Source organism: Serinus canaria, chromosome 2 (genome assembly GCF_022539315.1).
Source record: "Serinus canaria isolate serCan28SL12 chromosome 2, serCan2020, whole genome shotgun sequence".
Taxonomy (NCBI): Eukaryota; Metazoa; Chordata; class Aves; order Passeriformes; family Fringillidae; genus Serinus; species Serinus canaria.
The window spans coordinates 32,037,529-32,063,851 of NC_066315.1; the positions used below are offsets into that span (position 1 = coordinate 32,037,529).

At 40.0% G+C, this 26,323-nt stretch overlaps 1 protein-coding gene across 5 annotated transcripts in view; it reads right to left on the bottom strand.

Annotated features, from left to right (window-relative positions):
* HYCC1 (hyccin PI4KA lipid kinase complex subunit 1) overlaps nt 1–25,713 on the bottom strand; it is a 44,222-nt gene extending 18,509 nt beyond the window's left edge. For 2 of the 5 annotated variants that reach the window (XM_018909501.3, XM_018909500.3), the window contains exons 1-4: nt 25,587–25,672; nt 5,192–5,271; nt 4,227–4,328; nt 390–569 (exon numbers count right to left, since the gene is read on the bottom strand). In XM_018909501.3, coding sequence (XP_018765046.1) covers nt 390–569; nt 4,227–4,328; nt 5,192–5,242 — 333 coding nt within the window. In that variant the 5' untranslated portion in view covers nt 5,243–5,271; nt 25,587–25,672. Of the gene's footprint in view, nt 1–389; nt 570–4,226; nt 4,329–5,191; nt 5,272–24,692; nt 24,833–25,586 lie in introns of those variants that run through there. The other 3 variants (XM_050970728.1, XM_009086037.4, XM_050970729.1) reach the window with 3 other exon arrangements.
* Between the last annotated feature and the right edge of the window lie 610 nt (nt 25,714–26,323).

Genomic DNA, 26,323 nt, shown 5'->3' on the forward strand with positions numbered 1-26,323 from the left:
TAACAAACAGGATATTTTCATTAAAAGTATTTTTAAAATGTCATGGTTATTTCAAAGTGGACACCTTTAATTTCTCAAAGCTAAGCAAGCTGTTCGGCAGTCAAGTATTAGTTGAAAGTAATTTTTTTTGTGATTTTAGTCCAGACAGTCAAAATACAGGCAACAATTTCAAAAGCAGTGTCTCAAAAAATTCTCAAGAAGAATTTGAGTTTAGTCACCATACCAAGAAATAAGTAACAAAAAATTCAAGAACCACAGAAAGAGCAGAGAAAATATTGACCAAAGAATGAAAGTTCAGGTTGTAGATTTCGGACAGGCACCAATTTGAAAAGCTGAGACTGAAATAATCACTTCATATTAATTCCAAAACAAAATGTTGGAATACAAACCAAGTTATAAACTCCAAGGAGAAGAGCCTCTATGCATCCACTGCTCTGCAAATCTCTGCTGGCTGAGACAGCAAGATAGCACCACATCAATTCTGGCAGAAACTGCAGCGTAAACCGCAGCAATTGCTCCTCACCACTGCGGTAGAACTCAAAGAGCTGGTGGCAAACTGGCTCCAGAAGCTGAAACACAAGTTACAATCATGAATGAATAAAACATTACAAAAATCTGCAACTTTGTCTTGATCAATCCTTTAGTCAATACTTTAAACTGATAAAAATAACATTTTAGTTATCAGGGCATGACTGATACAATAACTGCTCAAGTCACCTTACACACTTCCATGCCTGTAACATACTTATGTATGATAGAAGTAGAGCCATTCATCCTACATGAATAAAAAATTCCAACGGCTGCTTTGCCTTGTCTTTGGCTCACTTCCTCCAGCCTCAAAGGCAAAAAATAGAGGATAGTTACCACATCCCTCATACCTCTCAGTATCTCTAATATACAGGCAAACTACCTGAACAAACAGTCTTGTTATCCTACAACTCCCAACAGCATAAACAAAATGAAGCTAGAAGCTTTAGCCACCTAGTGAGAAGAGCTGTATAACACTTTAATTCCAAGAATTACAAAAACTTAGTACACAGTAGAATTAGTTTATTTTCCTACTCTCATTATAAGCTTCTAGAAGCTTCAATGTATTTATACACTTGAGATAGAAATGTTAAGCTGATATAAATTGATGTAAAACGCTGAACTGGAAGTAATACACTGAGCTAGATCAAGTTAAAAAAAGATTTTAAAACAATGAAGTTATCAGCCTGCCTGTGTTCCTGGATTTAATGTGCCTTCTTGTGCTACCACCTACCTCTGATACAAGGATGAAACACTGTGTTAAGCACCACCTGTCAATATATGGAAATTAGGAGATTTCCTAATTTTCTCCAATTAGAAAATATTGTCAAAATTAGCAGGCACTTTCAAAGCCAGCTGAACGACTGAATTCAGTTCTGCTTCTTGTCTAGATCACAACTTTAGTTTTAGTAGAGTAAGTTTTCAGAAAAATAAGAAAGCCAATCCTATACTCATCCCTTTATTGAAGCAAAGGAGGCAAAATCACCAGGGAGACCATGCTAGAAAAATACCTGCTTGCTTTCCTAAGCTTTTCCTCCTGAACATGGAAAAAAAGTCAAGTCAACATTTCTTACCTCCCAAAGCTGTTTCTGAAACTGAAAGATCTTAGCAGATTTGAGTTCTTTTTTAAGAAGTAATCTGGGACAACCTGATCCATTCTAAAAAAGAGGAACTTTTAGCTTCTGAGAGATATAGCTTCACTTTGGAAAAATCATCCCTGAAAAATCTACAGTAAAGGCAAAAAAGCCATGCCAAGCTAAACTAGTCATCAGTTTTAAAAGCAGTACAGCAGAGATCCTTCTAGAAAACCTTACCAGCAGAACTGTGTTCCATATTCAGCTTATATTTTTTACACAATTCACATTCTTCCCATAATGAAGTATCAGTTCTGAATGATGTGCTTGAACTTTAAAGGCCCATAAATAGCTGTGACAGGTATCCATGTTTACATCATTATCTCACTTCAGACAGCTTTGTATCAGCACATTGAAATGCATAATCAGTACAAAACAGATTTTCTTCCTCAAAATGCCACCACATGCTACAACCTAATATCAAAACGCACTAATGACTGTTCCTGTTTCAAGATATTTTGAACTAAAAGATAGAAAGAACTAGACTGAGAGGTTTCTTAATGCTGGAAGCAGAATGTCCAAGCAATTTCATCCCTCTTCCTTTTAAGCTGCACCCAAGTGTGCTACACACTCCAAACACTTGCTATTTCCTAATGCAAGTGCCTGTTTGGCTCCTATCTAAAAAGACAGCAAGAGTGTTTTAAGTAAAAAGCAAAAGAACTTCAATCTTTGGAAAAAAAATCCCCTTCACACATTTACTTAATTATTTTTGACCACTGGAAGTGTTTAGTGAATTTTAAGTCCTTTAAATCTACACATCTTCGGGACTCTCTTTTCACTGAACTCCATTTTTCACCTAGCAAGTGGCCCAGGAACCTCAAAAGTAACTAACAAAGTCTTTACTAGCAAAGCTACTATGAAGTGGATGTTAAACAAGTAGTCCATTATCTTACAAATGGCTAATTAATTTATTGGAAAAGCAAACCAAAGCAACCCATATAAAAAGCAAACATGAACCAGCAGGAAAATGCAGTTACAGATGCCAATACCCAAGATTACTTTTCAAATGTTTAAAAAAAGCCCCACATCCATCCTGCAAAAAAAGATTAATCACAATTTTATGGTACTGATAATTATTGTAAGTTAATATATTCAAAGTATACAGATGGGGTTGTTTGTCCATTTTTAAACTCTGCAGTATTTGCAGTGTCCATGCATTAATCTTTCCCCTTTGCACTACACCCATGAGATAAGAGAGGACAGCACATACCCTCCACAGTACAGCAAGATGACATTACACATTGCAGCTAACAATCTCAAATAGTAGTGGAAAGATATTACTTTTCTTTTTAACTGCTGGCTTGTAAATATTTTCACAATGTGGAAAGCTCCAAGTAGCCTCTCCCACAAAGCAATGGCTACTTGGAGAACAGTCCAAAAAAGATTTTAGGACTTTTTCTCAAGGCAGCACAACACTCAGTGTCAGCACTAGCTTTTCATTTCAATTCAAAGTGTAACTAACAGGGAAATCTTCAACATCTTGCCCCTGGAATTATCCCAACAACCTTTTCAAGAAGAAGCTGCAGCAGCACCCTGCTACTAAGGCCCCTGAGAAACCTAGTGATGGTCAGAAGTAGGAAGAAGTCAAAGAATTTATAAAAGTATTAATTAGGCTATCAACAGGGAGACTCATCAGATTCATTTACATTTTGATATGAATTCTGAAGACCAGACAGGCTTGACTCAGTAGTTGGAATGACTCAGAATGCCTTTCTGAGCAGCAAATTAAAAGTACATTTGTTCTTTGCTGGACAACCTGGGAGTTCCACTATCAGCATTCTCTCTAAAAGCATATATATAAAAACCTTTTATCCTCTGACCTTTAGTACAGGCATAATCTCAAACTTTGGGAAGATGCCTTATTTCTGGGTCTTTTCAGAAGAATTAAGGATTTGGTGCAGTATTAAAATAATGCACAAAATTATTTCTGGATGGTACAAGGCAGTTAACAACACACAATTAAACCCAGATCAGGATGTTCTGAACATACCTGGACATCTCAAAACAAGGGCAGTCATAAAAGGATACAGAAGGGATGCAGAACCTTCTTAGTACAGGTACTGAGAAAACCTGCCCCCTTCCCCACAATTTTTTTCATAATTTGCCCTCATTTCAGTAAGGGTACACCCACTGTATAAACCCACGTCTTTATATTGTAGGCATTTCAAACAACAAAAAACCTAAAAAAGCCCCTAAGCAACAATTTCAAAGGATGGCTAACCTAACTTTGTTCTCTTGCATTGTATAGACAAGCTTCTGACACGAAGAGATTCACTCTTAAGTGATAATTACAGAATGAATTCTGTCAGACACAAAGATCATTTCAATTCCTTAATGCATTTCTCAACTCTACATCCAAGTCCCAAAGCCCATGAATGTGACCTACAAGCTTAACTATGATCAGTAGGTTACAAAACTTCCAATTTTTTTTCATGATAGTATGTCATCACTAAGAACAAACTTTTTGAAGGAGATTCTTCATCTATTACCTAGCATGCAAGGTCTTGGGTTTCATTCTGCCAGTGTTATGTCAGACATTTTGGGTGAGAGATCCAAAATACTCACTTCACTCTGTGGCTCCTGAATTACATTGTAAAGAGATGAAATCAAAGCAGTCTTGTCTTTCAAGCTGGCAGCATAGCTGGAAATGGATGCTTCTGGCAGTGTCTGAAATAAAAAACATTATAAGCAATTTCTATCATTAAAATATAACAGCTACTTCAACAAACAATTTTCCATTACAAGTCACTATTTATCAGAGTTAACTGTAAACTAAACCTTGTTTCACAAAGAAATCCTCACGTTTTCAGACTGTTGCCAGAAGACACACTGCATTCCATCACTTTGCAATTTCATACGGAATGTAACAACAGCGGATGGGAAATTGATTTTTAAAAAGTTACAAAAATGCAACTGCCATGAAATTTCCCTGTGAGATGTCAGTCCTGTGAAACTTTTACAGTTTTCAGATGCATACTTCAAGGAGTTCTCAAGACCAACTCTACACAGGCAGTGAACATTATTACCAGATACAGAATTACTGTGGAAAAGCAAATTCCAGTTAATGCAAATTCCAGCTCTTCTCTAACACTAAACATATTTTCTTCCAGTACTTAAGAAGGTAAAAATCTAACATTTTTAACAACTCTTTTAGAAGATGTATGTTTAAATGTACGTAAGTCTTACAGTAATTCTTATTTCCAGTTCTTGAAAGGACTCCACTCCACAGACAGGAAAACCTATTTCCAGCGTATCTAAGCAGAGCAGGAGCAAAACCTACAGTCATGTCTGGTACTCAAACCAATAAAATCATTCATCTATGATATACATTTTCACTGCTCTCTGTCAGGAAGTATGTAGCCCCAAAGAGGCAAGGAAAAAAATCCTTTTAAGGAGACATTTGTATTTATCACATGATCTCAGCAAAACCCAAGGTTACTATCTTTCTTTTTCTAGAGGATGTAAGCCCTCCTGCATACTTCACCAGCAGTGATTCAACACTTCAGGCTACATATTGGAGAGTGTATTACCTTGAACTCTGATAACCACTCCTCCACAACCCCAGTATCCACAGCTAACATCTTCCAACATCTGCTTCAAAATCTTCAGCCTGAAAGAATATGCAAACAGTTTGTGAATACTCCAGTCACCACACTAAGTAGATGATGAAAATTAGGTCTCTGTGAATATTTAAAGAATCTTATCATGCTTTTACTTGTTAACATTTTACATGCTGACATTACTTTGAACTTTTATTGTACCTCACTTATGCACACTGCTGGAAGCATTAAGCACAGGACTCTTCACATACAGCAGTTTAATAAATTCCAACTATGTATTGCGTGGGAAGCAAGTCAAAGATTTTCAGAAATGGCATTCTGAAAACAGAAAATATTACCTCCTCAATTTCAATTTATTTTTCAGCTTCCAAGACTCGAGAGGAAACTGTATGGACTCACTGAAGAGAAACGACTGTTTAGGTTTTTCCAAGTCAACTGCTATTCCCAGCTTGGAAAAGGTCACTGAAATAAAGGCGGATGGAAAACCTTTCAGTCCTCCCCCACCATGGCAACTGCAAGACAATGAGCCTGCTGCCTTTGCATGGAGCCTAAGACCCACTCCCCAGCCCAACATTCTGCCAGTCTCAGAGAGAAAGAGGTCATCAGCAATAGGACTTGAACACAGGAGATGCAGAATGGCTACTAAAATTAATTCCTGATTTCTCTCCAATTATGAGAAACCACTTAAGAACAACTGTCCCTTGGAGCAGCTCATTCTGACACAAAAGACCAATATATCATTAAGATGCAAAACTACTAGAAGTTAAAAGAGCATGCTGTTAGCTTATCCAAATTGTACCCATGGATTTCAACCAGTGACAAAATTAAATACTCATCTGGGGAAAAAAATAACACTATCTTGGTGAAATGTTCAGTCATGGGAGATATCCCATCAAGTTTTACTTTGCCAGTTTAAAATTAGTTTTGAAGAACTGATATATAAGTATGGGCTTATCAGGGAAAGACAAGGAAGGAAAAGATGGAGGTAAGAATTGCCTTTTATAACACAAATAGAAGTATTTTATTCTGAAATTCACACTATATTAGAGCATATACAAACTATATACAGTATATTTTACGAAGCCTGAAGGGAGAGGAACCAGATATGATAATAGCAAGAGCTCACTATAACCCTCCAAAGCAAGGGGAGTGGGGAAAGCACAAACTTAAAGAAGGTTTTAAGTAGCAACCAAGATATTTCAATGCAAAGACAGGGTTGTGAGGAAATTACTATTCAGACATGAATGGCAAAAAGAATAAAACTGAACAGGCTGTCCAGCAATTTCATTTTCAGAATCATTTTAATACACAGTAATAACATATAGCAATCAGAGACTTCTGTGCCCCTTCTCCTAACTTGCATGATCATTAAATAATGGACCAGGACAGGTGAAATCCCAGGAAACCAACCGTGGCAATGTCCTCTCACAACCCTACAAAGACACACTGCCATTGGAAGATGAAAGGACAACAGGGAAGGGCCAAGGAAGCGTAAGGATTTAATTTTTGGAAACCAGACCACTGTCGTGGCTGGATATGGGCTCCTCAAGGATTGTGGGGGAGGAAAGGGATTGTGCCCTTCATTTGGGAGAGCAGCAGGGACACATGGAGCTCGGCCCTGCTGTGGACAATGAGACAGCTGGGAGTGTATGGGTGACAGATGAGAGGGCAGAATAACATGGGTGACATTATGGCAGGTGTTTGCTACTCATCCCCTGAGCAAGAAAAAAAGAGGAATCCCTCTTCACATACAGCAGAAGAAGCCTCACATTACAGGCACCTGGTCCTCACACGGAACATGAACTACCCTCTTATCTCTTGGAGGGGAAACAGAAGAGGGAACAAGTGCATTGATTAATACCCCCTGAAACAGGGGACTGAGGAGCCAAAGGCAGGCCCTCTGCTAAACATGCTAAACTGCAAACATGGAAAAAGTGGCTATTGGTGTCAAGGCAAGGGCAGATACAGCTGCAATGACCATGACAAAGTAGATCACAGGATCCCAGTGAGAAGGATCAAAGCAAGAAGGAGGATCAAGAATGTCCTAGAATGGTTCATGGGCTTTTGCAAAAATAGCAGCAGTAGCAGCAGGAAAGCTAGGGCTCCATAACTGAATCAGCAGGGGATCTGCTAAGAGAAGATACAGGAAAGGTCAAGGTACTCACTGTCACCTTTACTTCTTGTTATTACCAGCAAGAGCAGCCCCCAGGAATCCTGGATCTCAGAGCACAGAAAATTGCCCCAAGTGCCAGAGTAGCTGAGGAGTCTCCAATAGGAGAGGTTGAAAAGGCAGTTTGATAAGATCTTGGGCAGCCAGACACCTGTTCCAATTTTCACTACTTTGAGCAAAGGAGGCTGGACTTCATGATCACCAAAGATCCATTTAAACCTCACCCACTCTGTCATCCTGTATCAACAAAGAAATGGGAAGGACTGCCATGCATATTAACTTTGGCTGAATACCAAGTCTTTCTGATCAGCACTGACAGGTCCCTGAAGGTGTAACAATGAAAACACAGAGGAGCAGCCCCTGAATGCTCAGCATAGGTTGTGTGGGAGACCATGCTGTGAAGTGAGGCTTTGAAGGATAATACCATGTGCTAACAAACACAAAGACTAGTCCTACTACAATTATTGAAGCAACCACCTTGCCAGTTCCTACAGAATCCCACAACCTACTAGCCCTATTTTCATTCCTATGAAGGTGGACAAAGGTTTTGCAGAGTCACCTGTTTCTACACTGCTGACAATAGTAACCATTCCCTACTGAGCCCCATTAATAGCACAAATACCTGTCCTAATATTGATAGCTCAAAGCAAGAATCCCATTATTTAAAAGAGCCAAGAGGAGTCCTGGATACACCAAGTCCACAGTTGATACCACATATCCAACAGATTCATTTTTTTCTCACCCTTCTCTACTGATCCATCAAGCATTATTTTCAGATTCAAGGTTCCCAGAGAACAGAGGTTTCATTTGACCAGTAAAAACAGTAAGGGCATCCTTGATCCTTGGCATTATCCACTGGAATAATACTCTAAATTTTTATGACTAATTTTATGACTAAGTATTTAAAGATGACTTTTTTTTTTTTTTTTGCAACAGCATGAACTTTTGAAATGACATTTGTAGAAAGGAAATAGGACAAAGTTTTTGCTGATCAGATCTTTTATATTTATTTTTAAAGTAGCAGAGGCATTCCCCTGAGAGTTAAGGCAGTAGAAACATACAGGGGATAGACAGTCCTTATTTTACCTACATACTTTAAAAAATCCATATATATATCTGCTCAAACCACAGCAATATACATTTGAGTATCACAAATAAGAACACTTAACTTTACAATTATTTTCCTTGATGACATGGATTATGTGTTCAATTGATGTCCCCCAGAAGGAAAAAAAAAAGGTTTAATTCCACATTTCATCTGTGTGGGATCTATTTAAACAGGCAGACAACCTACTGCTTTACTAAGGATTGCCTCATTTTCTTCTAGTTACATAACAGATCAAGTTGGACTTGCACAATATTTGGACAGAGTTGGAAAACTCAAGACTGTTCCAAAAGAAGGATTAACAAGTTTCAGTTAACAACACAATTTTTTGCTGAAGCCCACATAAAGTTTTAAAAAGTACCTCTAGAATAGGATTTTTAACACTAAGTGCACCAAAAAAAAGGCCTAATTTATACCATCTGTGAAACTTTTACAGGAAAAAAAAAAAAAAGACCCAGAGGATTAAAAAAACATGCCTTAATTACAGCTTTGTTTCAGAGGATATAACTGTAAGATATAGGCCACTGTAAGCATGAGATGTCCCAGCCACCACAGAATTAAAGCAACATAAAGTGGATAAAGCAAATACCTGCTACTTTGAGGATAAAAAAAAAAGAGGGAAAAAAAGTGTTGTATTGCATTAAGAATGTACTTTATAAATACCAAAACCATAAAGGAAATTCAAATAACACATAAATACTACATAGCATTTTTCCCAAAAAAGTCTTGTTTTAAGGTACATCGGCATGTAATTCTCTTTAAATGATTCTTTTTCTTGGTCTCTTCTTACTAAGTCCCTGCAAAGATTTCAAATGAGTGGAGTTTGAGAATTTCTTTAAAAACAACTTTCATCACCACAAACCAAACAATACTTTGATTAAATGTGAAAAGCAGCTTCAAATGTCTCCATGCTCCTTGTTCATCTGGATGTCCGATGAAGATTTTTATAGCAAAGAGAAGTCTGAATTATTTAAATACCACAAAGCTACTTGTGATGGAGCTCAGTAACAGCCAGGTGGTTCAGGACTGTTGAATTTTTATTAGACAGTATATATATTCTTAGTTTATCTTACATATGAAGTAAAGCCACTTCAGGTAATAGTCTTGCATTGCAGGTCTTCATATTTGCCACATGAAAGCAGGCACAGCTTATGCAGTCTAGCTAACACATGGCTAATTTTCTATATTTATATGGCTAATATAACCTGTATTCTCGTGCCTTGTGAGTTAAAAGCACTTTGGAGTATTTTCCACAAGACTCTCAACTTGGATTAGCAGATTATTATAAAGACAGGATTTATAATAAATAATAATTAACAAGTTCCCAAGTCCTAAGCAGCCTCTGACAGCTATTAATTGGTCTTGCTCTATTCTAATGCAATAATGTAAGTCTCCTTCCTTTGGAGATAGCAATTTTTCTTTTGTTTCAGCTGAGCAGTGTAACTTGAATAAGATACCAAAGAAATTTATCGGACAAAAGCAAGTCTCACTTAGAAGAGACTTCTACAAAGTCCCTAAATAGGTAATTTTCCCTTCCTCACCCTTTACAGCACAAATACATCAGGAACTTACTGAATTTCCTGTTTTTAATAGAGGAGGGAGAAAAAGTTACATGCACTGAGTTGGTGGAGGGCCAGCCAAGACAAATTAAGACATATTCGCTGGCAAACTAACTAATGCAGCCATCTACTTAAATGGCTTTGGATTTTCATACCTGTCACACAAGACTTTAATATTATAATATCAAATTATGTCTTTGAATGAAATCACAGACAACACATGCATAGGTTTTTTTTAAAAAGAAGTTCTCGCAATAGGTGGCTTTCTTGCTCTTTACAGCTACCCAGCATTTGTGGAATCCATCCACAGATGCACGTGTGTAAATGCAATTTGGATTAAGTACAAGGAGGCTGGACTTGGATAAAGAATGAATGCTTGAGTTCTGCAGAACTGACCTTCTGAAACCACAGTATTAGATATTTGCTAGGGAAAGTCACAGAGCTGGAAAAAACAAAAACAGGAGCCAAAAACTGTTCAAGCCTCATCCTCCGGGAATTGCTGGAAGAGGAGAATAAACATATTCTGCATCTTTACCTAATCTGTAAAGTATCTGCTGGGAAGTCTGTATTATTTGCTAAAAAAAAAAAAAAAAGCTTAAAAGGGAAACACAGAGCAGAAAGTTGAGCTATTTATGAACCATCAGCCAAATCTGTCAACTCACCCCAGAAGAGGAACAAAGTAAACTTGTGAGCATTCCATTAAGATTCATCAAATCACATGAGATCAAGTCCCTAGTAAATGCTCATCTTCTGTTCTATAGTAGTTTGCACTATAGAGAAGTAGGGATGGGGCAATTAGGACTCAACTTTTCTTCCCTTTTGAAGTGGTACAAGAAATATTAAAAACCTTTTAGTCAGCTCTTACATGATTCATCAAGCTCATTTAAAGGACTACAGTCTACATGCAAAATTCACAGTGCTGAACCCTTTCTTCTCCCTCACTTCAGAGACAAAGACACAATCCTTGGTAAGCCACAGAACAGTAAAGAACACTCAGGCAAGTGTCTTCTTGATTCAACTGCCAAAGAACAGAATGTATTTTCCTGATGCTAATGCACAACTCATTTTAGTGATACAGTCATCTGTTCATCTTCTATAGAATTTTGAATATGGTCAAGCTGTTCTGTTCAGATACTTGTAGGTGCAATAATGGGCAGCAAAACACTTGAAGTCTCCTGAGAAAAGAAAGAGATGCTATTGTGGACTCCAAAAGCCACTCTAACAGGTTTCAGAAACCACAAAGGTCAGGTCTGACTTCTTCATTTTTTTCAAACTTTCACAAAGAAACAAACACCTCATTGTGCTAAGCCTGAAACAGTCACATGTTCTATTTAAATATACAACTGCAAACAGTGCTCAAACACTGGGTATCAAATATTCTCTGATAATTGCCTTCTTCAGTTTAAAGCAGGACAGCTATGGTGCACCAAGCATCACTGACTTAGGCTCAGGCAAATTCCTAAAATAAGAGATGGTTATTCAGCATCTTCTAACAAGAGAAATAACAAGTTGTAGGTGACACTAGAGGTGGCAGGCTCAAAACAAACACGAATTACCAAAAACAATGTAGGAAGGAAGTATGCATTGAGGTCCAGGTACATGAGCTTTACATAAATGCATAGAAAAAAACCCACTGGGACATATGCATGGAAAAATCTATCCAGAGCCACTAAATATATAAACACTTCTAGTTCAGAAAGCTGGAGTCAAAGGTTGCTCCCCCAGCACATTCTTCTAGTTTTCTCTCAGTTCCTTTCTTGGCCTCTATTAACAGCCACTGCTAGTCAGTAAGGTTTCATAAATTCTCATCTGGTTGACTATGGTCATTCTGCAGTCTTCTGCACAATAAAGTAGAGAACACACAAAAATAACTGTTCTGAACATTTGTTTCCAGTGGTTTGTAAAGATTACTGAACCTCAGGAAGTGAAACTGCAGTCAATTTTAATTTCATCTTGCCAAAGGCATTATTCAGTTTTGCTTCCCACCTTCCCCTCCCCTCTGTCAGTGATAGAAGCAACACTGATAAAAGCTCTTTTCTAGAGCTTACACTTTGTATCACAATGTGGAACATCAGCCTTAAAGAGTCAGGAGTCAGTGGACTCTTCCATGTTACAGATTTAAAAAAGACTTCCCAATCCTCTGCATAGACGCTTCTCCAACAATTTAACAATGTGATAAAGCGATAGATATTTGCCCACCAAATGGAAAAGTCCTCCTGAACGACACCCATTACAATTTTAAAAATTAATATTCAGCCACAGATGACAGACATAAATTCAGTTTTGGTGCCAGTAATTAAGGAAAAAAACAGTCAATAGAAAGCAACCATACATCAGCTAGACCATACAGAAACTATATAACTGTCTTAAATGCAGTTGTTTTTTGTGCAAAGTATCCAGTACCACAGAATACTGTTTGGAGGCTTCTGGGCTGTAAAGCATCAAGTACTTCATGTATCAAACTGTAACTCAGTCTTCTACAACGTCTCAATTCCATTAGGAGGGGGGAAAAGGAAAAAAAGACCAAAAAACCAACAAACCTGTTGTTGAGATCATGAAACCACAAGGCCATTTACATTACTGGTAAATAGTCACATAGGCACACATGACCCAAAACATTCATGATTAAAGCTTTCTAAAAAGTCTCAAGGAGAAGATAAGACTCCTAATAGGACAGGCTTTTGAAGATTTTAATCCTGATCTTTGACTCCTGGCAAGTTTATTTGCTCAATTTCAGATTAGCAATCAATTACAAACCACATTTGTACTCAACTAACCTTGTATTCACCCTTTACTATCAAGGGGAATTGTGTCCCAAGACAACCAAATTACTCATGCCAGTCAAACAAGTCACCAGGATAGAGATAAGAGACTACAAGCACTGATATATTCACTTGAATTTATACAAGCCATAGTAAATCACATCTGTATTGTTTAAGCAGGACAAAAGCAGCCCTGACAATACAGTGCCAAAATGAAGTAAGAGGAAATAACTTCCACAGCTTGAATTTTATTTTTTCATGGTCCTCTACTACTTCTTCCTTGCTACCTTTTTAAATCCTGCTTTACTATTTCTTCCCTGTTGCCTTCTGCACAAATGCACACTCCAAGTACATCTGCCATGTTGAAAACTACAGTCAGCCACAACAGACCACCTGTAAGTCAACTTACTCCAGTCACACCTCATTCTCTGGCATGCAGAATCCCTACTCTTTCAAGCTATTTCATCTGGAGTATATCCTCAAATGTTAGCTTTTCTATCATCTGTAATTCATCAACAGTTTCATTATAGGGAAATCAAATAAGACTTATTACTTTCAAAGCAGATTTTTTAGAAGCTAAAATATACTCGCTTCCACTTTCATTCCATGCAAACATTACTGTTTACATCTTATTGACTTTTTAAGAAAGAAACAGATATATAAACAGCATAATCTTAGAATAAAACACACATAATTGAAAAACCTTGTCTTAATTGTCCTTATGTTTTCTGGATTAATATAGTTAACTGTTCCAACACATACAAAAAAAAAATCAAGATAATAACTATATGCATCGTACAGCAATAGAATTCAAATTAACTCACATTAAAATGAGTACAAGCACAAGCTTAACCAAATAAATTAACTAGAAAGCTTTAGAAATCTTGTCTGTTTTCTATGTGTCAAGACTTCCATAACTCATGTTGAGAACATCAGTGAACTGGTAATTAATTCCACAGTGCATCACACAGTGCTCTTATCACTTCAGGAAGGGAAAGCAGTGCTGCACAAGTTCATCCCATCCAAGAAACATTCTGTACAGTACCCCAAACATACTACTGTTGTTTTACACCTTAGTTCCCTAAGCCCAAAGTACACTGCATCCCTATGAAGTAACCCAAAGGCAAATTTAAAACAGTGAAATATAATAAACTATAGAGAGAATAATTGTGTTGCAGCTTTCATTTCAGTATTGCATGAAAGTCTTGAACTAACCAGTGGCCTTCTGAAAAGCATGGAGCATTATTTTGGTAGCAATGCTATGACATGTAGTTCCTTGCCTCCTCAATCTTCAAAGCTACCACAGTATTACCTTTACAGGCAGTTACTCACTTAATCTATTTGTGAAGTCAATTTGCTGCAAGCTAATTTTAAAAACCAAGTTTTGTTTTCTAAGTGAAAATTGCAAGTCATCTCATGTTAGAGTTTGTTCAGAATGTTCAGTCATATGAAAAGAAAGGTGTTGGGTAACTCAGCTGCTGAAAGGCTCTCTATGTAAAGCATGCACAGGCAGATGCTGCACAACAGCCTGTCTATAACTAAAAAGCATGTGGAGAACTGAGCAGGGCCTGAACCTCATCTCAGAGCATTGACTGTAAAAGACACAATTTTAACACCTTCTACCATTACAGCACATAGTTTCAAGTAGTACAAATCCAGAAGCATTTATCTGGCAAATAGTTTAGCAGTGACCTAGCAGGAGGAAAAGGACACAGTTCCCAAAGCAGGACAGGAGTCTGAGAGACTCTTCACCTACTTTTTAGCAGCAATATTAAGAATTCAAGACTTTTGACCAAAACCTCACCATTTTTGACCAAAACGTCCAATTCTGCTGGCTAAGAATGAGTTTTAGGAGACTGCCTATTTCCAACCCTGCTCTAAGTATCTGCACCTCATTCAATTTGGAAAGCAGAGAAGTCTACCTATAAAACCATGACAGCCTGCAAGCCAGACACTAGCTTTAGAAGATACTACACAAGCAACATGAGGAAAAAATTTCATAGCAGCTCTTGGGACTTGATTTCAACTCAATCATCCTTCTGCCTCCATAAAATGTAAGGAGCTCCACAAACTGAGCTGCAAACAAATTGGGCTGCAAAAGTCCTAGGCGCTTCAGAAGTGGCTTATGACAGGATCAGGCCAGGACAGAGGTAATTTTTGCAGTAGCTAGGCAGGGCATAGCGAGGATCCAGATGTTATTCTCTCATCATCGCCAGGGGAAGCACTCTGGGTAGCCAGTTCTGCATGGTGAGCAATCATGTCTCAATCATTTGCCTATTTTGTACACTTTGTTATTGATAGTGTAGCTGTTACTGTTCACTTTCTTATTCAATTTCTGTTTCCGGTAAATTGTTCTTATCTCAACCTGTAACCTTTACTTTTTGTGCCCCTAATTCTCCTCTCTATCTCTAGGCAGGAGAGGCAGAGGGGGAAAGGGAGACTGAGCGAGCAGTTGCGGTTTGGAAGGTTTCAGTGGAAATATTAAATTGGGGAATACTATTCCTATGCCAGGACAGCCTTATCTGGTAAAGCACAGGCCCCTCTTTTGGGCCAAACCCATTCCAGGGCACCCAGCCCTTCACCAAGAAAAGAGAACTCTCCCCGGGGCTCCCAGTGACTTCTCCGGATCGGTTGTGCCATCACACTGGGCTGCCCAGGGAAGATCTACAATACAGCATAATATCAGACATGATCAAATACAACTGCAATGGGAAGGTTTCATTTTGACTCCAGAACCTTCATTTGATAAGTGCTATGATACATACCATCACCCTAACCCTACCAGTGCAGCAGCATTAGCATTTCTGATAGCTTTCTATCTACAAAACATTATCGCCAGTGTACCATTCCACCATTACCTCTAAGATCATCAAAGAAAAGCAGGAACCTTGCTATCAGGAATACACCCCAGATTTTATAGCAAAAAGAGATCTATGATAGTCTACTGACAGGTATTTTTATAGCTCATTTTCACAGGGAAGAAAAACAACAATCTATGCAAAGGTATATTTTCCAGAAGAGGGGTGCATCAATACTGCAAATAACCTTAGGTCTTAGTTTTAGCAGTCAATGACTGCTCCCTGTTAAATTACAGAATTAAAATTATCAATATATGCATGCAATGCATGTATTTAGCTGTGTTAAACAGTTTCAGGAGAAACATGCTTTATCTCTTCGTGACAGTTCTCTTATTCTTCCTCATCCCTCCACATTCCCCCACCCCCACAACAGCCCATCCGCATACACTCACAAGACTAGACACATTCACTTGAAAAACATTTCAGAGCAACTAGGAACAATTTTGTGGGTTTTTACATACTTTACAGAAAAACATGAATTCCCAACTAAAATTTTTAGAGGCAGGACCCACGCTTCTGTCTCATTCAGAAGATACATCCAATACATTAAATGCTCTACTGTCTCATACAAATGCTGTAATACAGACAAAATATATGCAACTCAAAGTCTCAAGAGAATTTACTACCCTGTATGTCTTGCTCTGCATCGTAATTTTTTTTTTTAAGTCAAATCCCAAAAGCATAATACTGTCAAAGCAGAAAAGGATTATAATTCTCTTATGTTGAGATGTATTAATTTAGATTGAATTCATGTTAGATGAAAAAGCTTTTTAAAATAAAAAGTTCCCATTTCATGAAAGCACCTTAAGGTCAGAATATTAATTACTCCAAGAAATAGAAAGCTAGTAAAACTCAAATTATACAGGTTCTGGAAGGACTCTTTATTTGAGTTCAGATTTCCAAGTTAATTGGTATTATCAAGTAATCTGCCATTATTCCAAAGTCACAACAACAGAAAGTTTCTATGGAAGTTATATTGTTACCACCTTAGTAGCAGAAAACAGTTCAAGATTTAAAAAAACAGAGCGTACATTCATTTTCTTTTTCTCTTTCTTTTATTTGCATTCTCATTAAATCACACAATGTCTTCTGCTCAAGGCAGGCCTGACTTTTAAGAGCATTATTACATATCCTACATATTTAGTATTCTAGAAGAAGTGAGTGGTACTTCTATAATCAGTCATTAATTCAGAGTACTCGCTTAGAGCACAGATTTGATGATTTAGAGCCAGGCAAATATTTCTGTAACCTAACTACAAAGTGGTCAAAATTTAATTCTGTAATAATCTCAGGTCTGTGAAGTTGAGCACTTGATTTAGTGTACTGTGCTTACAAGCAGTGTCTGAAAAGTCACTTGAATGCCAGACACAGTTGTGACAATACATGGAAATTGGTCTGATTGCACATGTATTTGGGGCGTAGTGGACTGGATGAATCAGAGCCAAAGGACATCAATACAGCCTAACAACCCTTGGACACAACATGTTCTGCTTGTAAAAACTGTCATAAGCGTATGAAATAAGTGTTGCAATGAACCAAGAACAAAGCAACCTCCATCACACTGGATGAAAAAAAAAACAAATATAATCTAAGTGAATGGCCACTTCTCAAGCCTTATGACATTTGAGGGTTAATCGCACAAAATAAAAAGATCATACACCTATGATTTAACATCTATAGACACATTTAAGGAACTTCTTCAAGGGTGTGGCATCATTTGGTTCCTGTTTCATCACTCAGTTAACTTTCCATTTCCACTTTTGTCAGTTCCTCTCTTTAGTGTAGAAGCAGGACCTTCATCTAGGTGCTCTTTCTTCCCTTGACATCCAATGTATCCACATCCTACTCCACCTACTGAATTTATACAGGACTTTTATTCTACCACACCAAGAAGCAGCTGTAAACGGTCAAGGCTGTCCCTGCCACTGTTTCATGGGATTGGAGCAGTTTTGTGAGCACAGGTGAACTGGAATTCACTTCTTTACCAAAACAGGACAAAACCAAAGCCACTTTTGAATAACCAATAAAATAGCAATGAACCAAAGATTTCCATTACTTCCTTAAGGAATGAATGAGTGCACTATGTATACAAGGGAATGGCACAGTTTAGAGATCTCTGATTATGTTGTTTTGGGTGGAAAATCATTACAATTCTTCCAGATGCAGCTACAGTTTGCCAGTAACAGTCTGGGAGAAAATACCACTGCACAAATAACCATTCCATTCTAGTAAAAACCCTTGGTAACCAATCCAAATGCATATGCTTTAGATATTCTTAAATTTCAGCCTAAGAACAATGAGAATGATATTGAAAATACATATACCAAGCTAAAGTAAGGCAGCAAAAGAATTAAAAGTAGTAGAGACTGCAAATTTACTCATCCAATCCCCAGCATGATGCAGAAGTGCTGGAAGAGGAGTTCTGCTATATTTGTATACATTACTGAAAAGTCAACAAAACTTCAACCAATTCCAGCTGAGACAACAGAATCCTGTTACTCCAAGCTGTATCATTTCAGACTAAGCAAAACAGATGTTTCCTTTTTTGTGTTTCACTGAGTAACAGAACAAATTTGATTGTCTGAAGTGCCTCATCACAATGTGACTATTGAGAAAATACCCCTAATTTACAGTGCTGACACATAATGCTGCTGAGAAAACAGGGAGAAGGGTAAAGAAATTCAAAATTTTTTGCTCAGCTTTACAATTAAATATAAATCACATTCTCTTAAGACAGGCAGAAATTGGTAAATCTTATACCAGAACTCACAAAGCTGCAGATGCATATGTAAGCAGATGCGCAGAATGCAGAATTACTGTCAAAAGCCTCTCACCTGCTCCTCTGGCTGCTGCACTGGGAATTTAGTTCAAAGCAGGGAAAAAAACACAGGAGCCTGTTAGTCTTTCTACACCTGACATACGGAGTCAATACAATTAGGAACCTAAGAGATGTGAGCGGGGAGACTGCAGCTTATTGAGCCTAAAAGCTGTAACTGAGTAAAAACAGTAGCATGTCTGCAGCATGTGACAGACGTGAAGCAGGCAGGTATTTTGGCACAGCCTACAAGAAGTCAACAATAAATATATTCTCTTAACCGAGTTTATAGTAATTGGTTTAACCAGATATGCTATTAACCACAAACCGTAGGACAATACTCAGCATTTCACTGGCAAAACGAGTCTAAATTGATGGAACATAAGGAACATAAAATTGTTGATTTAGCATCAAGTACCAAGAGCTAAGGAACTCCCCAACCCTGCTCCTTCCCCCACTTTGATCACACTGTTCTCCCCTTCATCAGCCTAACACCAAATACACAATGCTGCAGTCTACCTATTTCAAATCTGGAATAAACACAATTTTCTTCAGCCAGCAAATACTACAAAGGAGTATTTACCATGGGGGAAAAAAAATCATTTTTATACCTGAAGATCCTTTAGATCCTCAGGTAGGGATGTGACTGTAGTATACCTGATGTGATTTACACAGTACACTGAAAATATTCACAGTATCCTAACTGGCAGAGAAGGTAGCTGGTGTCAAAAACTTGCCAAATGCAATTTTTAAAAATTTACTAGGTCAACTTAATGCTTTTCCACATATTCCAGTCATCTCCTTTAATACAACAAATAGTATTATAGGATGGAAAATAATTAATAGAAAGCAATTGCTTTTTACAAATCACTACATAGTACAACCTTGTCCATTACCCAGATGCTCATGGAGACCTTATATTACCCAGCACTAGCTCCTGTACAATACTCAGACTACTAGACAGGTTAATTGTTGAGAATTAGTTATAATTCCCTACCACATATTTAAAGTGTAATGGGATTTTTTTTCTCCTTTCCTAAAAAAAGGAACTACAATAAAACATAGCAAAAGGAGTGATTCATGGTGTTTAGTATTAGCAAAATATTAAAGTTGTATGCACTGTTCGTCAGGTTGAAATTAATGCCTTGCTGAAGCATAAATATTTATCCAGTGCAAACAGCAGGAAATCTTAGGAGACAGCATGGCTTTAAGCACTGAAGAGTATTAATTAGTATCCAGTGCAGCTTCAGAGCATGCTATTTTTAAATAAGGTTAGATTCCAAATAGAGAAAAGTAACAAAATGTAAAGGTATGAGATAAGATAGCCTAAGAAAGCTGTCTTTAATAGCTACCAAAAGTGCCCCAAGTATACATTTTTTTGTCACAAAGTTTAGAATGAGAGCTCTTGTGCCAATCAGGATGGAATACAAATACTTTGCAACTTTTGCATCAGCAATAAGCATGTTTTACTAGTAGTACTTTCACCTACATTTCTTTACTGTTCTTCAGTTGCTACACAGCATTTCATGTTATCAGAGGTTAGAGATGGAAAAACAAAAACATACATCTGTTTTGAAGAGATAACCCATTTCTAAGTCTTAATCTCAACACTCAGATGATTCTTCAGCATTGCTGGTCATTTATAAATTAAGAAATGCTTCATGCATATCCTCACTTTCCATGGCATTCTCCATATACAAGAGTGATGATAATTAAATATCTGTCCAAATTCCATGTCCTTTATTGATTCCAGTCCTAATAAATAATGCCTCTAATAACCACTGTTTATTAAACCCATCTGTTTTACATTTGTACACCATTTAGAAGTTAAACTGAAGCCTTATAAACAGAACCCTTAATTCATCACACTAAGACCTACACCAACATCCTCCCCTTTCTGGCACTACAAGACAAAATGGGGTCACATACAGACAATTTCAAGACTCACTTGGCTCTAAGTTATACTGCTTTCACTCACTGTCTTTCCAGTTGTTAGCAAAGCATGTAAGTTCATGTGGGGATGTGACCAAAGAAATTGCCATAAATAACAGTTGCCCTCACAGACTCGGCCAAGATGCTATTTTTATTCTGCTCCTCTTGAACGTGGTCCTGATTAGGGCAAAGGCTTCAAAACAGTTTCACCACAAGTACAAGAATATACTTCATATCCAGCACTAATGTAGAAATGCTACAAGTTGAAAACTATTACAGTTGTTAGAGCTTTCAGATGTTGGTTTTGATGTTTTGGGGTTTGATTTGTTTTTTTTTTTTTGTATCTAATATAAGAGTATTTGAGTTTTCATGCTAGGAAAGTTCTAACACAAATGCTGATAGAAATCTGATTTACAGAAAGAACAAATGCAGAGGCATTTCACCTGTCAAGTCTTGTGCAAAACTTTTTAGATGTTTTCAAATAACTTTAAGTAACTCAAGTGTCAGTTTCTCAGTTGTTTATAGAGAAAATCTCAAGTTCATGCAGAAGCACATACTCTAAAAAGTGTGGGCATACACTTACACATTAAACAGTAGAGGAAAGAGTCTTGCCATTGCAGGAATAAACATTTTTAATGTTTATTTGTTTGTTGTTTGTCAGTTGCTTGTAGAGAAAATCTCAAGTTCATGCAGAAGCACATAATCTAAAAAGTGTGGGCATACACTTACACATTATAGAGTAGAGGAAAGAGTCTGGCCATTGCAGGAATAACCATTTTAATGGCATGCAGAGCTGGAGCAGCAGCTTTAAACACAGCCTAGCAGCAACATGCAGCTGCTACACATTAAAAACATTTTCATACTTTAGTACTCCTTGTCTTCAACAACACTGACACAGATTTCTGTCCTTATCCTGACACCTTGTTGCTGCCTTCCAAGATTATCTCACAAAGCATTTCAAATAAACTAATCCAATTTAAGTTTCTAAATAACTGATGCTATTAAAAAATGCTTTAATTCCAAAACATGCACCACTTCCAAATGTGCATTTCATACGTCACCATTTCAATTCTAGCAACTGAGAACAGCAAATGCCAAAAGGGCTATTTTTCCTGGAACAGAAAGAAAACACAGATTTAAAGAAAAGATCACAGGCCTAAAATTCTAATTTAAGACATCTTTTTTACATATATATACTAGCATAATTAAACAGAACAGCATTAACAAAACAAAAGCTGTAATTCTCCTAAGCTACAAGATTCCAGTAAATCAACAACCTCTCTCAACTACATCCTACCAAGAACAAACCAACACACTGAAAGACACTGCATATAAACGGCAGGTTTTAAGCATGCTGTATTTCCATAATCCCATGGAAGTCTCAGAGATTAGACAGGGTCACTCCAGCCAAACTATTTAACCTCAGAATATAATTACACATGGGCAGTCTTCAGTTTTTCTAAAGTGTACAAGATTTGGACTGTAGCCCTCTTCAAAGAAAATAGAGTATGCAAGCAGGGAAGGTCAGACTGTCAGGCTTCTCATCTCCTACCCAGCAAGATCAGATCTCCTGGTTAAATTTCCTGCACCTTGCTCTTGGAAGACTGACTGCTCGGTAACACTGGACGAAACCCATGCGAGCGCAGAGATTCACAGGTGTGACTTCCACTTCTGCTAACAAAACTGCCCACACAGTCCTAGGGGAGACCTAAGGATAGATCAGCTTTCTACCCAGTCTTCCCTTGGTGAGAGAGGAAGCGTGCTAGGTTATGCAAAGAGCACATCTGTCAAAGGGAAGGGCTGGGAATGAAACCTGACCTGGCAAGTCACCTAACAGATTTAAGTCTAAGCTCTTCCCCATGGAGGCTTTGTATGTTTGCTGAGTGCACAGGTGATCTTTGTTAAGAGCCCAAGAGCTACTACATTTTAATATAGTCTCATCAACGTAAACATTTATGCCTCATGAAAGTTTCATCCTAAAGCCTCAAATACTCCACAAGCTCTTAGTCCCAAAGGGAAACCTGGGAACTGTGACTTTTCTCTAAGAAATCATTTTGCAAACTATGCATTCTCCATACAACCTGAAAAAAAAACCACAGTGTCACATCAGACCATTTATTTCTAATTAAAATAACCAGACATTAGCCAACACTTTAATAATTTAAACCTCCAGTGTTGGGAAGGATGAAAGTTTGACAATAAAGTCTCACAGCTATGTATGCTTAGCAGAAAGATTTTTAAATGTGGAGTCTGATGAAGGAATAGAGTTGGAAGCAAGTTTTGATATAGAAGAAAAGAACTGCTGAGCCAGTCTTACTGGATAACCAAGGAGGCATAGGGTATGTTAGTTAGAAGGGGGTTTTATGACTTAGAGCAAAGGATAAACCCACCCCAAACTAGAAGATGTTTTTACTAAGCAAGAAGATAGCACAGGCAAACAAGCCTGCTGATGTGACAAGTAGAAAAAAGGTCTCAGAATTTTCCACTGCAAGAAAACTGAATAACAACTTCTGGCTTAAACTGTAATGTACTAACTTTTAGTGATTGGAGAATAGTAACATGAATTTGGTAATTATGGTAGTTATGATAAGGTATAGATTGGTTCTACTGTATTAAGATGTTAAGCAAAGAAAAGTATATAATGCATTGTAACCAGAACCAAAGGGTCTCCAGGCCTGCCTGCAGCTGGAGCTGACAGCTGTAGGCACAGGCTCTGTCACCCATGACCCTGGACTGCTATAACCTCGTGGATGGAATAAACTGCATTTTGGAGAGCCGCCTGGAGTCCCACATCCCTCATTTTGGCTCTTACACTCCAGTATGAACAAGGTGATTTTCACACTGCATGCATTGAAGTCAGTGACAGATTAAGAAGACAACCTAATATGTACCTTAAGGCAGGCTTTAATGAAAATCAATTTCCTGACATGAACATGGGGAAGGTTCAAGATATTGGGGTTTTAGAGGAACGTGTACTATGAATGAGATTTTAACTCAGTGACTTACAATGAGGTTTGACCCAGTCACATGCATCAGCATATGGGCTTGTCTCCCAGCTCAGAGCCAGCCCCACTGTGCTAAGCAAAACCCAGATGACACACACCACTTGTAGTGCCCAGCCTTACAATATCGCACATGCATGCTTGTGATACAAGTCCTCACAAAATTAGAATCCAAGTGACTTAACAACCCAGCTATGCCTGGGAACATGTCTCCCATGGACTCTCTCAAGTGAAAGCAAACCCGCCCATTCAGGAGGCTACAGCAGAATTTCAACATGATCCTGCCCCTGACAGCCTTTTTCCTTGGAAGAAGCTTTCTGATTAAGCATAACATGTCCCTTTAAAACAGCTCACTGCTGCAAGGAAGTGAATTGTTACAGTTAATAAATCATCCCAAGTAGTACCAAACTTCCTCAAAATTATCATCACTCTTATAGAAGTGCCTTGCCTCACAAAGAGATTATCACAGAAGAGAAGCAGATCGGTTTTGTATTTCAAAATTAGTGGGTTTATATTTTTTCCTACTCTAAAGGAAAAAATACATCCAAAAACACTGCCAGAAGGATTTAAAACTCAACTTCAAAGCACACTACTTTTACCAAAACTATTTCACTGATGAAACTACAACAGATCGCAAATTAATTTGACCACATTATACCACATTACTTAATTTTTTTAACATAAAAGAACTTGTTGAATGGTGGAGAGAACAAAAGCAAGATGCCATTAGAGGCATGAACTTTATGATCTTTAAGGTCCCTTCTAACCCCAACCTTTCAATGACATTGTGGAAAGCACAAACTTCTGAAAAACCACTGTGGCATGTAAATTCATCATTGGAGGGAAAAACTGCAGAAAGGCCTTTCAGATACCACAAAATGCAGACATCAATGTCACTCTATGCTTTGCTCCATAACACTGCTTCTTGCCTCTTTGCAGTGCAATTTGCTCAGCTTGCCTTAAAAAAAAATCACTAAATCTGAATTTGAAGCTAAGCACCCTAACACCAACCACGTAGTAGAAATTTTAATATTTGGCTCATCTACAGTCATCTCCTCACACTGGCAGTATACGTTAAAACTCCTGAAAGGTCCATACTAGCAGGATATCATAATCTTCAAGGGCACAAATCTCCCTGTGAACCTAAAGCTGGGGAGCTTTTTCGGCAGAGAGCTAGAATTCAATTGGACGGGAAACAAACGTGATGGCTGTCGGGATTACATGGGACAAGACAAATCCACGGGCACTCTCTCTGCTTTCATCCTTACCTTTGACACACAAAGCACATGGAAGGCCACTTCAATTGAACGTGCTCCGAGTTAAAGCACGAAGCCCGCGGAGGCACAAGCCCTGCAGCCTGCGGCGCTGCCCGCTCGGGTTCCCCAACTCCGCCGTTCTAACTGTTGCTGCCACCTCCCGCATCCCCGCGGCGGGCACACAACTCGCGGCGGCAGCGACACCGCCAAACACACCCCCAGGACGGGTCCGCACGAAGGCGTTCCTCAGCACGCCGCCCAACTCTGCCCCAAACCTCCCCACGAGGGTCCGCAGCGGCACCGGGAGCCCGCTGCCAGGCACCGTGCTGCCTACCCTGCTCCGGGGACGCCGCGGGAGCAGCTCCTTTGTCTCCCCCGCAGCCCCGGCCGCCTTCTCCCGGCGGCACAAGGCGCCGCTGCCCCGCCGGCCCCCGACTGCCCCGGCGATGCCCGCTGTGCCCTGCCGCGGCCGGACCGGGTGCGGGCTGTGTGCGGCGAGCGGGCGGCCAGACGCGGCCGGGACGCCGGCGGGGTCCCGAGAGGACCCACGGGACCGGGGGAAGCCGCAGCCGGTGCCCGGAGCGCCGGCCCGCAGCCCCGCACCGGGGGCAGGGTGTCGCCCTGCCCCTCCATCGCCCCCGGGCACCGGGCCTGCCCCCGGCAACTCCGCCGCCCCCTCCCGGCCTCCCTCCCCGCGCCCTTCAGCCCCCGCCGCCCCGGCGAGTCACGGCCGCCCCAGCCGCGCGCCGCCGGCTGCCCCAGGGTGGGGCGCGGGACCCGCAGCCTGGGGGGGCTCCGCTCACTCGGCCGCGAGTTGCCCGACGGCCGCGGCCGCCCCGTCGGGATGCGCCAACCCCGCGCGGGAAAAAAGTTGTCCCTGCGGGAGCGGAGGCGAATCGAACTCACCCTCCCGCCCGGCGGCTCCGCCGCGGCCGCGACTCAAACTCACCCTCCCGCCGGGAGCGGCAGCGGCGGGCGGACACCGCCCGGCCCCGCCGCTGCCTGGCGGCGGCCGCAGCCAACCGGAGCGCGCAGCGCGGTCACGCCAGCCAATGGCGCGGCAGAGCGGGCCGTGCGCGCGCCCCGCTCCCCGATGGGCGGGGCCGGCCCGCTCCGAGGCCGGGCGGGAGCGGGGGGCACGTTGTGAGGGAGCCCCGGGGCGGGCACGGAAGGCGGGCGAGTGATGGGCTCCGTGCCGCGGCTGGACCGGCAGCGTGGCCCTGGGGGAAGCTTAGGTGGGGTCCGGAGCGCCGGGCAGGGTCGTGCCCCGCGGGGAGATGCTCTCTTCGGGACAGCGCCCGCTCCCGAAACTGCCCTGCGAGCGCGGGTGGCAGCGGGCACTCGGGACAAAACGGGCGGCAGCGCTTGGGATGCGCTCGAGAGAGCAGCACCAGAGCTGCGAGCGTTCTACCGCTGCCCCAAGTCACACGTTCCCCCCGGCCTGTCACTTGGAAATAAAAGCAGAGCTGGAGGCAGGAGCAGGGGGGAGGTAGTCAGGTCTGCAGTGCCCCAACCCAACAAAGGTACGGCAGACAGCTCCGCAGGAGATGCTTAGAGGCACCCTGATGGGAATGACGCGGAACTGAATGCCTCTTAATTTTCATCAGGCGTGTCTTAATCATTATTTAGGTACTGGATTCTTA